Here is an 11,365-nt window from a genome sequence, read left to right on the forward strand (position 1 = left end):
GGCCCCTCCCACGCAGAACCGTCCGGCTCCAGGCCCCGCCTCCGCCCCAGACCACGCCCCCCGGGTTTCCCCCCGCCCCCTGACAGGGCGCGACGCTCGTGGTCACGTGACGCCACCATCCGCGTCCTTTGCCTTCTCTGCCTCGTCCCAACATGGCGGCCCCAGGTGAGCGCTGCGCCGCGGGCCCGGGCCCCGCCGGCCCGCGCGGAGCTCCGCGGGCACTGATGGCGGCACCGATGGTGGCCCCGGGGCTGCTCCGAGCATCGCCGCTGCCGGAGAGGGTGCTGGGGGGGAGACGGTGGCGGGAAAACCGGGGGAAGCGGCGGGAAAACCGAACTCCCCCCCCCCCCCTTCCTCCTCCGCCGCGTCCTCTCAGGGCGGGCACGCGCCCTTGCCCCCCCCTCCCCCCGCCCGCCACGCCGCTTCCCATTGGCGGGGCGGCGCGCGCGGCCTGTGATTGATGTGCGCGCGCCGGACCCCCCCCCCCCCGTGTCCCATCGGCGGGGGCGCGCGCGCCCGGCCGGTGATTGACGTGCGCGCGCCCGGCCGGTGATTGACGTGCGCGCGCCCGGCCGGTGATTGACGTGCGCGCGCCGGGCGCGGCCCGACGCGTGCGCGCGGGAGGGGGGGAGGGGGCGACGCGCCCACGTGGCCGCGAACGGGGGGGGGGGGGGGGCGGAGGGGCCCCGGTACCGGGAGTCTGCGGGAAGAGCTGGGACCAGCCCCCCTCCGTTTGCCCGCAGGGGCTTCACCGGGACCCCCTTGCCGGGCCGGAGGTGCCCTTGAGGCTCCTTGGGGTTAGTAACGGGGGAGGCGGGGCAGGATGTGACCCCTCCCAGCTTCTCCGGGGTCAGTCCCGGCGTGGGGGGGGGGTACACCAGACTTGCCCCGGTTCCCACCCGGCTCTCCCCTCCATTGGCGGCCCCGTAGCGTCTCCCGGGATCCTTGGAGCGGGAGGGGGGCCCCGGCACCGGCGTGAGCACAGCGGGGCTGGGAGGTGCCCCCCACCCCAAGGTTCGGTGTTTGCCACCTGGATCCTTCCCTGTCCCAGCTTTCCCTGGGCCTCAGGTGCTTTCCACATTCCCAGCAGTGTCCCGGGCGAGGTCAGCTTGGTCACCCTGGGGCAGCTCTGAGGGTCTTGGGGCTCCTGGATGCCAGGCTGGGATTCCCCTCGGAGTCCGGGAACGGCCCCGCGCTTCCCTGAAATCCACAGTGGGGAGGGAAGGGATGTATTGGGAGAAGATGAAGCCATCCCAGGGGTCTCACACTACCACTCCCTCCCAATTCCCACGGGAAGACACCGGTGGTGGTTCTCTCCATGCTGGATTTCCATGGAATAACACATTTCCAGGCCATTCTGTGAGCAATCCCACCTCCATCCTTTTTATCCTTGTTAAAGCTCTTCAGTTGATTAATTAGTTATTATTATTTCTCACCAGAGGTATCTGACAGGAAGCTCTGGCCATCCAAAAATTCATGATCTCTCCTTAAAAAAAAAAAAGAAGGGAATGTTTTTCCAAGCCTTTGTCTTTCATGTCCTTGAAACACATCAGTTTTCCTTCCCCTGGGACCACAGCTGACCTCCCAAAAACCTGACTGGGGAAGGAGGGGAATCCACCATTTCTCTGGGGTTCCAAGACACCCTGGCTCCACCTGGAGGGATTTTTCCTGGAAAATGCAGCGGTTTTTGCCAGGAAAGGTCCCTGATCCAGTGGCAGAGCTGCATGAGAGCAGCAGTTCCTCCCGCAAGGAGGGAAGAGCAGGGGAACTGTGACTCCAAACCCACCTTCCAGGAAACACCCCGGTTTTGTAGGAGGGTCACAGCATGTGCCTGGGTGTGTCCCTGCAGGGGGTGGCATGGAGACAGTTTTTCCAATAACGAATAAAGGGGGCTGGGGGCTGGCTCAGTGGCTCCTGGCCCCTCCCAGTGGCTCCTGTCCAATTCTGGTGTCCCATGTCCAAGTCTGGAGCCCCATCCCACCCCTGTGTCTCCTGTCCCTGTCCCAGGTCCTCATGTCCAGCTCTTCATATCCTATCCCAGTGCCCCATGTCCCATCTTGTGTCCCATCCTGTCACTTCCCGTCCCCTCTTGGCTCTTTCTGTGCTGCCTCCTGTCCCATCCCAGTTCCTCCTGTCCTGTCCTGGTGCCCCATATCCGTTCCTGGTTCCTCCTGTCCCACCCTGTGCCCACCCTGATGCCCTCATGGCCCATCCCAGCACCTCATGTCCACTCTCAGTGCCATATTCCATCCAAATGTCGTGTGTCCCCTCCCAATGCCTTCTGTTCCCTCTCAGTACCTCATGTCGTGTCTCATGTCCCATCCTGTCACTTTGTGCCCCATCCTGGTGCCTTATGTCCCATCCCAGTGACTGGTGTCACATCTTGGTGGCTCCTCTCCCTCTCGACTCCTTGTGTCTCATCCTGACACCTCCTGTCTCCTCTTGACTCCTCCTGTCCCATCCCAGTGGCTGCTGTCCCATCCTGGTGCTTTGTGTTCCATCCCAGCACTTCCTGTCTCATCCTGGTGCCTTGTGTCCCATCCCAGCTCCTCCCATTCCATCCCAATGTCCCATGTCCCACCTTGTGTCCCATGGTGTCACCTTGTGCTCCATCCCAAGGCCTCATGTCCCATCCTAATGTCTTCTGTCCCATCCCAGTGTCTCGTGTCCTGTATCCTGGTGCCTCGTGTTCCATGTCAGGTCCTCGTGTCCCATCGCAGTGTCCCATATCCCATGCCCCATGTCCCATTCCAGTGTCCCAAGTCCTCTCTACCCCTGCCCTGTTCCTGTCCCTGCTCTCATTCCACCTATTCCCACTTTCCTTCCCTCCCATTCCCACTCTTTTTCTGACCCATTCCTGCCCATCCTCACTCCCATTCCCACCATTTCCACTCTGATTCCATTCTTACTCCCTCTCTGTCCTGCCCATTCCCACTCTCACTCCCACCCATTCCCTGTTCAGTTCCCCCCATCCCCACTCCCATTCCCGCTCTGATCCGTGTCTCCGGTTGCTCCTGCAGCGGCAGCAAAGAAGAAGCCAAAGAAGGGGAAGACGCTGACGCTCACGGATTTCCTGGCGGAGGATGGGGGGGGCGGGGGGGGCCCCACCTACATCCCCAAACCTGTGAGCTGGGCCGACGAGACCGACGACCTGGAAGGTGAGCGTGGCATTCCTGGAGCCAGGATTCCCAGCTCTGGAGTTGGCATTCCCAGCCCCCAGAGCAGCATCCCCAGAGTGAGGATGGCATTCCTGGAGTCAGGACGGCATTCCCAGCTCTGGGATTTACATTCCCAGCCTCCAGAGCAGCATTTCTGGATCCAGGATAGCATTCCTAGTCCCCAGAGTGGCATTTCCAGCTCTGGGATTGGCATTCCCAGTCCTAGGAGCAGTATTCCCAGAGCTGGAACAGCATTCTCAATCCCTGGGCACCATTCTGAGCTCTGAGATTGGCATTCCCACCTTCCAGACTGTCATTCCCAGCTCCTGGTACATAATTCCCACCTTCCAGATTGGAAGGCTCCAGGACTGGCATTCCTAGCTGCCAGTGGCACTCATAACTGGAAAAATCCACTTGCTATTCCTTTTTTGGGAATAATGAAGCTGGGAGAGCCATGCTAGTTTTTCTTAGGGACGAGGCTCAGTGTCCAGCAAAGTGGGGGAGCAGCAGTGGGATGTTGAGGGTTTTGGGGACCAGATTCACCAGAGCTTCCCACTGAGCCAGGCTGGAATCCAAGCCAGAATGAATCCTGGAAAGCCATCCCATGGGATTGCCTATCCCTGCCTTGGCTGCTCTGGATGGCTTCAGGGCACCTTTTCCATGGATTTACCGGTGCTGCCAGCAGCTGCCTCCGGGTGGCTCTGGATGACTCCGGCTCCTTCCCATCGCCTCCGGTTGCTTTCAGCTGCCTCCATCTGGGTGGGATGTGGGATGATTTGCTGACTCCAGCTGAGCTGGCCAGCTCTGCTTGGCCCCGGTCAGCTCCAGCTGGCTCTGGCCAGGTGCACCTGTGCCCACATCCCGGATTTCTCCGCAGTCTCCACCATGTGGCACAGCAATGACGACGACGTTTACCGGGCGCCTCCGATCGACCGCTCCATCCTTCCCACGGCCCCGCGCGCTGCCCGCGAGCCCAACATCGACAGAAGCCGCCTCCCCAAATCCCCTCCGTACACGGCATTCCTGGGAAACCTGCCCTACGACGTCACAGAAGAGTCCATCAAGGATTTCTTCCGAGGTCTCAATGTGAGTGACGTTCCAGAGGGCGGGAATGCTGTGGGAACCTGGGGTGCAGTGCTCTCTCCATCGGGCACCTGTATCCGTTGCCACGGGGTGTTTTCCAGGGGTGTGAGTGTCTGTAGGTTGATCCTGAGAGAATCTCTTGATTCCCCAGCCATGGATCAGCCATTCCTTATCCTCCAGTGGGATTGAGAAGCCTTCAGTGGGGGGTTTCCCTGTGGAATCTGGTGGAGGTTATACTGGGGGTTGGGGCGGGGCAGGGCAGCTGGCTCGCTCCCGGGTGGAAAGAAAACAGCATCAGGAAGCTCATGGATCACATAGAGGTGTTGAAAACCACAAATTGGGAAAAACCAGTTTATTCCCATTTGAACCAATCCTGCTCTTCCCTCTCCAGCTCTGCACCTGACCTTGTCCATCCTCATTCCTTTTCCCTCTTTCTTGGCATTTGTCATTCTTTAAATATAATTCCATGGATGTGTTGTGGATTCTCTTTTGGTCCAAGCAAGAGCCTAGCTTTGCAAGAGGTTTCCCATCAGGAAATCTATCCCAGGAAAATCTAAGGGATGCTTCGGAGACCCCGTGACCCCCTAAGGTGTCATTTAGGAATGTGGCTCCTGACATTTCCCAGGGCTCAGATCAGGAATGAGCAAGGAGCTCCTACACTTTGGGAGCCATAATCCAGGGAAAGGAGGTTGTGAGCTGCCCCGTGTCCATGTGGGACTTGTGCTGGACACATCCAGGGCTGGTTTTCCACTGGGATGAGTTTTGAGATGGCTCCTGCTTCCATGAGCCTGCAGAGCATACCTGGCCCTTCCTATTGTTCCCAGTGCAGCTCCCGGAGCTGGAATTCTCTTCTCATTCCCTCAATCCAAAGATGTTGGAAAGCTCTGCGGTGTTTGGGGTGGGACCCCCCTCTTCCTCCTCATGCATGAGGAACCCCCTCAATCCCTCGATATCCATGAGTTGCTCCATCCCAGATCCTTCCATCTTTCCACATTCCCCTTTGGAAGCCAAGATCCCCAGGGGAGCTTCCCTGCCCTCCCTCCGTTCACAGATCAGCGCCGTGCGGCTCCCACGGGAACCCACCAATCCCGAGAGATTGAAAGGTTTCGGATATGCGGAATTCGAGGATATCGATTCCCTGTTCCAGGCCCTCAGCCTCAATGAAGAGGTGAGTCCAATCCCAGCTTCCAAGAGCACATCCCAGGGCCTAAAGGGGCTCCAAGGACCTGGAGAAGGGTTTGGACACAGGCCTGGAGTGACGGGGAAAGGGCAAATGTCTTCCAGCTGGAAGAGGGGAGGGTCAGGTGGGATATGGGGAGGGAATTCCCAGCCCAGCACTCACTTCCCACTGTTGTTCCCAGTCTTTAGGAAACAGAAGGATACGAGTGGATGTGGCGGATCAAGCTCAGGATAAAGGTGAGCGTCCAGCTGAGGACACGGATCAGGCAGGGTAGGGATTCAGGGAGAGTGGCCAAGGGCCCAGCTCTGACCCTGCCCTGTTTCTTTCCTTTCCTTTTAATCTTCATTTCCTTTCCCTCTCCTTGTCCCTGTCTGTGTCCCTGGCTCCCAGCAGACCGGGATGATCGCTGCTTCGGCAGAGACCGGGATCGCTTCCGGGACTCAGAGCGGTTCGAGAGCGACTGGCGCGCGCGCCCGGCTGCTCCCGACACCTTCGATGACTTCCCCCCGCGCCGGAGTGACGATGGGTTCGGGGACAGTAAGTGAAGAGAATGGGCCCAGCATTGCAGGCACTCCCTCCTTCCCCTGTGTCCTGGGAACTAGCGTTGTCTCAAGATCTGCTCTGCCTGAGATTAGGAGCCACCTGAGCTCATTCCCACCCTGAGCTTGTTCATTCCCATCTGGTCCTCATTCCCAGAGCTCAGTTCCACCTGGAGCTAATGTATTCCCAGAACTCATTCCCCAACCCTGAGCTTGTTCATTCCCCATTTGGAGCGCATTTGTTCTCAGCTCTCATTCTTACTCCAAGCTCATTCATTCCCAAAACTCTTCATTCCCACCTGAGCTCATTCCCAGTTTGTAGGGATGAATGAGGCCTCCTCCTTTCCCACGTGGAGCAGTACTGGGATTTTCCTCCTTCCTTGTGGAATCTGTGCCTATCCCAGTAAAACCCCATCCCGCTTCCAGGATATCGTGATCGCTATGACGACCGGTATCGGGACGGGCCACGGCGGGACATGGATCGTGGTTTTGGGAGCCGGGATCGCTACGACGACCGCAGCAGGGATTACGACCGAGGTGGGAATTCCCAAGGGTTTTCAGGGGAAGAGAGAGTGGGAGACCCCCCCCAAGGCCAGCAAGTAACTGGGAATCCCCCAAATTCCCAGACTCTTGTCACCGGGAATCTGGGCTACATTATCCCCAGTGACTCTCAGATGATCCATCTCCTTCCCCAGGCTACGATTCCCGAATAGGCAGCGGCCGGAGAGCCTTTGGAAGCGGGTACCGCCGGGACGATGACTACCGTGGCTATGAGGATCGTTATGACCGGCGGGATGACCGGATGGATCGGTGGAATTCCCGGGATGATTACGGCCGGGATGATTTCCGCCGCGAGGACAGAGGTGGGGTGGGACCAGGGCTGTTCCTTTGGGAAAGGTTGGATAGAATGGGAATGATCCCTTGGCAAAGGTGGGATGGGGTTGGAAGGGTCTCTTGAGAAAGATTTATCCCTACAAACTAGGAATGAGCTCAGGATGGTACAGGAATGATCCCCATGAAAAGGTGGGAAGGACAGGGAATGGTCTCTCAGGAAAGGTGGGTTAGGTTGGAAATGTTCCTGTGGAAAAGTGAAAGAGAGTGGGAATGATCCCTCAGGAAGGGTGGGCTGGGGAAGGGGATGATCCCTTGGGAATGATGGGATGGGACGGGGATTACCCTGTCAGTCCCAGCACTATTCCAGGTGGGATCGGTGCCCACCAGGATCTCCCGGCTCGTTCCCAGGTCCCACCCAGAGACCGAAGCTCAACCTGAAGCCCCGGAGCGCTCCCAAGGAAGAGGAGACTTCAGGAGCTCCCGCTGCCCAGTCCAGCCGGGCCGCTTCCATCTTCGGAGGGGCCAAGCCTGTGGATACAGCGGCTCGGGAGCGGGAAGTGGAGGAGCGGCTCCAGAAGGAGCAGGAAAAACTCCAGCGGCAGCTGGAGGACGACAAGAGGATCGACAGGCGACCCCGGGAAAGGTGGGAATGGTCCCTTGGGAAAGAGGGAGTGGGATGGGGATGATCCCTTGGGAAAGGTGGGAAGGGCTGGGAAGTCTCTTGGGAAATGTGGGATGGGTAAGGAATAATCACTTGTTAGTGATAGGATGGGCAAAGAATGATCCCACCCAAAATGTGAGGGGGTAGGGAATGGTCTCTTGGGAAAGGGGGTATTGGCTAGGAATGATCCAGTGGCAAAGGTGGGGATGGGTAGGGAATGACCCCCATGGAGGGGTGGGATAGAATGCAAATTATTCCTCAGGAAATTTGGGGCTGATCCCCACAGAGAGATGGGAGGAACAAGGAATGGTACCCATGGAAAAGTGGGATGGGTGGGAATGATCCCTTGGGAGTCGTTTGGGTGGGATGGTGTTCATCCTATGGGAAAGGTGGGATGGGGCAGCCCTTTCCCAGTCCCCTGATCCTATTTCCACCCTATCCCAGGCATCCAAGCTGGCGAAGCGAGGAGAACCAGGAGCGATCCCGGACAGGCAGCGAATCCTCCCAGAGCGGCCCCACGGGACCCCCGGGAACGTCCACGGGCTCTGGCCCCACCGGCCGGAGTGAGTCAGGACCCGGCGCGGCCGCAGCGTCCCGGCCCAGGGCGGCCAGCAGCTGCCACACGGATTTGTGTCCCCCTAGCCACACGGAGGAGGGAGAGCGAGAAATCCCTGGAAAATGAGCCCCTAGGAAAAGAGGAGGAACCGCCCTCACCGCCCCCCAAATCCCGGGAGGAGAAGCCAAAGGTGATGCCGGCGCCACCTCCCAAGGAAAATGCCTGGATGAAGCGGAGCAGCCAGAACCCCCCTGGCAATTCCCAGAACTCTGACTTGGAGCAAGCCTCCCCGACCAGGTGGGTGTAGCAGGAAGGAGTTGCCAGGGGGGGCTTTTCCAGCCCAAAGCATTCCATGGGTCCTTGGCTTTCCCTAGTGGAGGACCCCAAGGGCTGGGAGAATGGGACCCTGACATTCCCAGGGATGATCCTGTAGTGCATCCCAACATTTCTGCCACCCATCTCAACCTTTCTAAGGCCCATCCCAACATCCTTGTATCACAGAAATGTTCCTGTGCACCATCCCAGGGTTCCTGTGGCCCATTCCATGGAGTCACTGGCACATCCCAACATTCACGTGGCCCAGGGATGCTCCAGCCACACATCCCAATATTACTGTGCCCCATCCCAGTGTTCTGTGGCACATCCCAGCACTCCAGCCCATGGAGGCTCTTCTGCTCATCCCAACCTTCCTGTGCCCCCTCCCACCGTTCTCAGGTGTGTTCCTGGGCTCCATCCCAGCGTTCCTGTGCCCGATCCCAACTTTCCTGTGGCTCAGGGATATTCCAGTGCCCCATCCCATATCCCAACATTCCCGTCCTCATCCCACCATTCCTAGGAATGAGGCCATTCCAGGGACCTTCCTGATGCCACTCCCCCCTTTTCTCTCTCCCCAGTGGGGGCCCTTCTGGCCCCTCCCCCCCTGGAGATGATGGGGGCCCCCCCAGGACCCCCCAGAGGAGAGGTGAGAATGGGAGGAGGGGATTGGGAAAGCTCAGGGTGGGTTTTGGGGATTTGGGGAAGTCTTGGGAGCACTTGGGTGGCTCAGGAGGTGTTATGGGGGGGGTGGGGGATATTGGAGGAGCTTGGGGCTTTAGGGGGGCTCAGGGGGAGGTTTGTATCAGGGGATCTGGGAGGGTTGAGGGATTTTGTGGGGGGGTTTAAAGGGGTTCAGGGGTTCCAGGGATGTTGAGGCCTTGCTGGGAGGCTCAGGAGGGCTTGGGGGGCTCAGGGGGTTTTGGGGGCTGTGACCCCCCTCACCCTTTCCCCGCAGAGGAAGTGAAGCCGGAGGGAGGTCGGGAGAGCAGCTCCAAGGGCCGGAGCTGCAGTCGTGGCCCCGCAGGAATGGGGGACCCTGAGAGGTGAGGCCCCCCCAGAGCCCCCTCAGGACCCGGGAAACCCCCCCCGGGCACTGGGAATTTCCCCGGGAATTGACCTCTGACCTCTGCTCCTCAGGAGGGACCCCCGGAAGGAGCACGAGCCAAAGAAACTGGAGGAGACCCCCCCCTCCGTAAGGACCCAGGGGGACCCAGAACAGGGGAGGGACCCCCCTCAAATCCCGGGTTTGGGGGGTTTGGGGGAATTTTCACCATAATTGATGACCTATGCCTCCAGTTAACGGGGGAGGCTGTGACTCCTCTTTGGGGTGAGTGAACCCCCAAGGGACTTTAACCCTTCATTTTTTGGGGTATTGTGGGAATTTTCTGCTTCACTGCCCCCCTCCCTCTGCCCACCTTCACAGTTCAGCCTTGAGCAGTCTGAAATCCCTTTTGGGGGTGGGGCTGTGAACCCCTCTTTTTGAGGTGCATGAACCCCTGGGGGTCTTCATGCCCTTCAAATCTTGGTTTTTTTGGGGGCTTGGGGAATTTTTTTTTCAACAGTGAGCCCCCTGGCCCTCCCAGCTCAACTACCCCAGCAATTTTGGATTTCTCTGACCCCTTTTGGGGGCTGTGACCCCCTGATTTTGGGATGTGTGAGCCCCTGGGGATCTTTATCCACCTCAAATCCCATTTTTGGGAATTTTTCCTGTTTTTCCCTGCAGTTCAGCCATGCCAGCAAATATGCCGCGCTCTCCATGGATGGGGAGGATGAAGGTGATGATGAAGAAGGAGCTGAGTAAAAACTTCCTCCCCCTCCTCCTCCTCCTCAGCTGCCGTGGGAATCTCTGGAGATTCCCAAAAATCCCAACCTTGATCCAGGCGAGACGGAAATAAAGCCTAAAACTCATCAATTCCCTCAGCTACAGCTTCTTAAATCCCGAAAACAGCCCCACACGGATCGCATGGGAATCACCCCAAAATCAGCACGGGGGGCGGGAGGGGTAATTCCAATCGTGTTCTCGAAAGAAAAGCAGCCCCCCCTCCGTGTTTTCCATGGAATAAGGGGTGAGGAAGAGCTGGCCTTCATCCTCACTGGAGCCCCTCCAAAACAGGAATAGGGAGGCATCCAATCCCCCCGAAATCCTCCGGGCTCTGGGATCCCCCTCCGCCCCCCGTTTTCCTCACCTCTGGAATGCTGATTTCCCCCTGGGCACCTTCATCATCCTCCTGCTCAGAGATGTCCCCCCAGGTCCCCCACCCTATTTCTGGGATGCAAACCCCACCCTTTACACAGGAAAAGCTGGATTTCCACCCCAGAACCTCAAGATATTCCGAGATTTTGGGATTTGGGGTGGGCTGTAAAAATGTGTAAAAAGAACCTTCCCAGAGGTTTTGGGAGGCCCTGGGGGAGTTTTGGGGTCCCCAGGGGGGGTGTTTTGTTTTCTCCAATAAAATGAGCTGAAAAAGATCCAGAAAGGCCCCAAATCCTTCTGCCCTTCTCCTCCCCACCTTGAAGGGGAACAGGGCAGTTCCCAAAGCCCCCCAGGGGGAATTTCCTGTCCCGACATTGGCCTTCCTCTCTCTGGGCTTCCTTCTTGCATCCCCTTTCTTCATTCCATCTTTCCTCCTCCTTCCTCATCCTTCCTTCTTTCTTACTGCCTTTCCTCCTCCTTCATCTTCTTCCTTCCTTCCATCCTCTCTTGCTCTTCCCCCCCTTCCTCTTCCACTTCCTCATTTCTTCCTCCTCCATCATTGCATCTCCTGCTTCCTCTTCACCTTCCTCTTTCCACTTCATTTTCTTCCTCTTTCCTTCTTTTTCCTTCTCCTTCCCTCTTCCCTCTGTCCTTCCTCTCCTTCTTCCTTCCATCTTCTTCCTCCTCATCCCTAATTCTTCATCCTCTTCCTCCTCCTTTTTCATTTTTCCTTCACCTTCATCCTGATCCTTCTCTGCATCCTTCCATTCTTCCTCTTCCTCCACCCTCCGCTGATTAACGGTAATTAATTGGGGGCGCGGGCACAGCGCCGAGCCCCGGGATCC

At 58.2% G+C, this 11,365-nt stretch overlaps 1 protein-coding gene across 1 annotated transcript; it reads left to right on the plus strand.

The window, feature by feature from the left end:
• The first annotated feature begins 77 nt into the window (after nucleotides 1–77).
• On the plus strand, nucleotides 78–10,234 carry EIF4B (eukaryotic translation initiation factor 4B). The gene is made up of 15 exons (XM_054001996.1): nucleotides 78–165; nucleotides 3,021–3,158; nucleotides 4,036–4,244; nucleotides 5,293–5,409; nucleotides 5,603–5,657; nucleotides 5,815–5,958; nucleotides 6,387–6,497; nucleotides 6,656–6,823; nucleotides 7,203–7,437; nucleotides 7,900–8,018; nucleotides 8,098–8,308; nucleotides 8,905–8,972; nucleotides 9,282–9,369; nucleotides 9,464–9,518; nucleotides 10,050–10,234. Exons 1-15 carry the CDS (start codon nucleotides 153–155, stop codon nucleotides 10,125–10,127), a joined length of 1,809 nt encoding a protein of 602 aa, XP_053857971.1. The 5' UTR covers nucleotides 78–152; the 3' UTR covers nucleotides 10,128–10,234.
• Nucleotides 10,235–11,365: the final 1,131 nt, after the last annotated feature.

Source organism: Vidua macroura, chromosome 34, assembly GCF_024509145.1.
Source record: "Vidua macroura isolate BioBank_ID:100142 chromosome 34, ASM2450914v1, whole genome shotgun sequence".
In the NCBI taxonomy this organism is placed as follows: Eukaryota; Metazoa; Chordata; class Aves; order Passeriformes; family Viduidae; genus Vidua; species Vidua macroura.

Excerpts from the sequence above, each read along its gene's own strand:
- EIF4B (XM_054001996.1), top strand. Across the intron at positions 5,410-5,602 it reads CCCTCAGCCTCAATGAAGAG|TCTTTAGGAAACAGAAGGAT; the intron begins GTGAGTCCAATC and ends TGTTGTTCCCAG. Across the intron at positions 8,019-8,097 it reads CTCTGGCCCCACCGGCCGGA|CCACACGGAGGAGGGAGAGC; the intron begins GTGAGTCAGGAC and ends GTGTCCCCCTAG.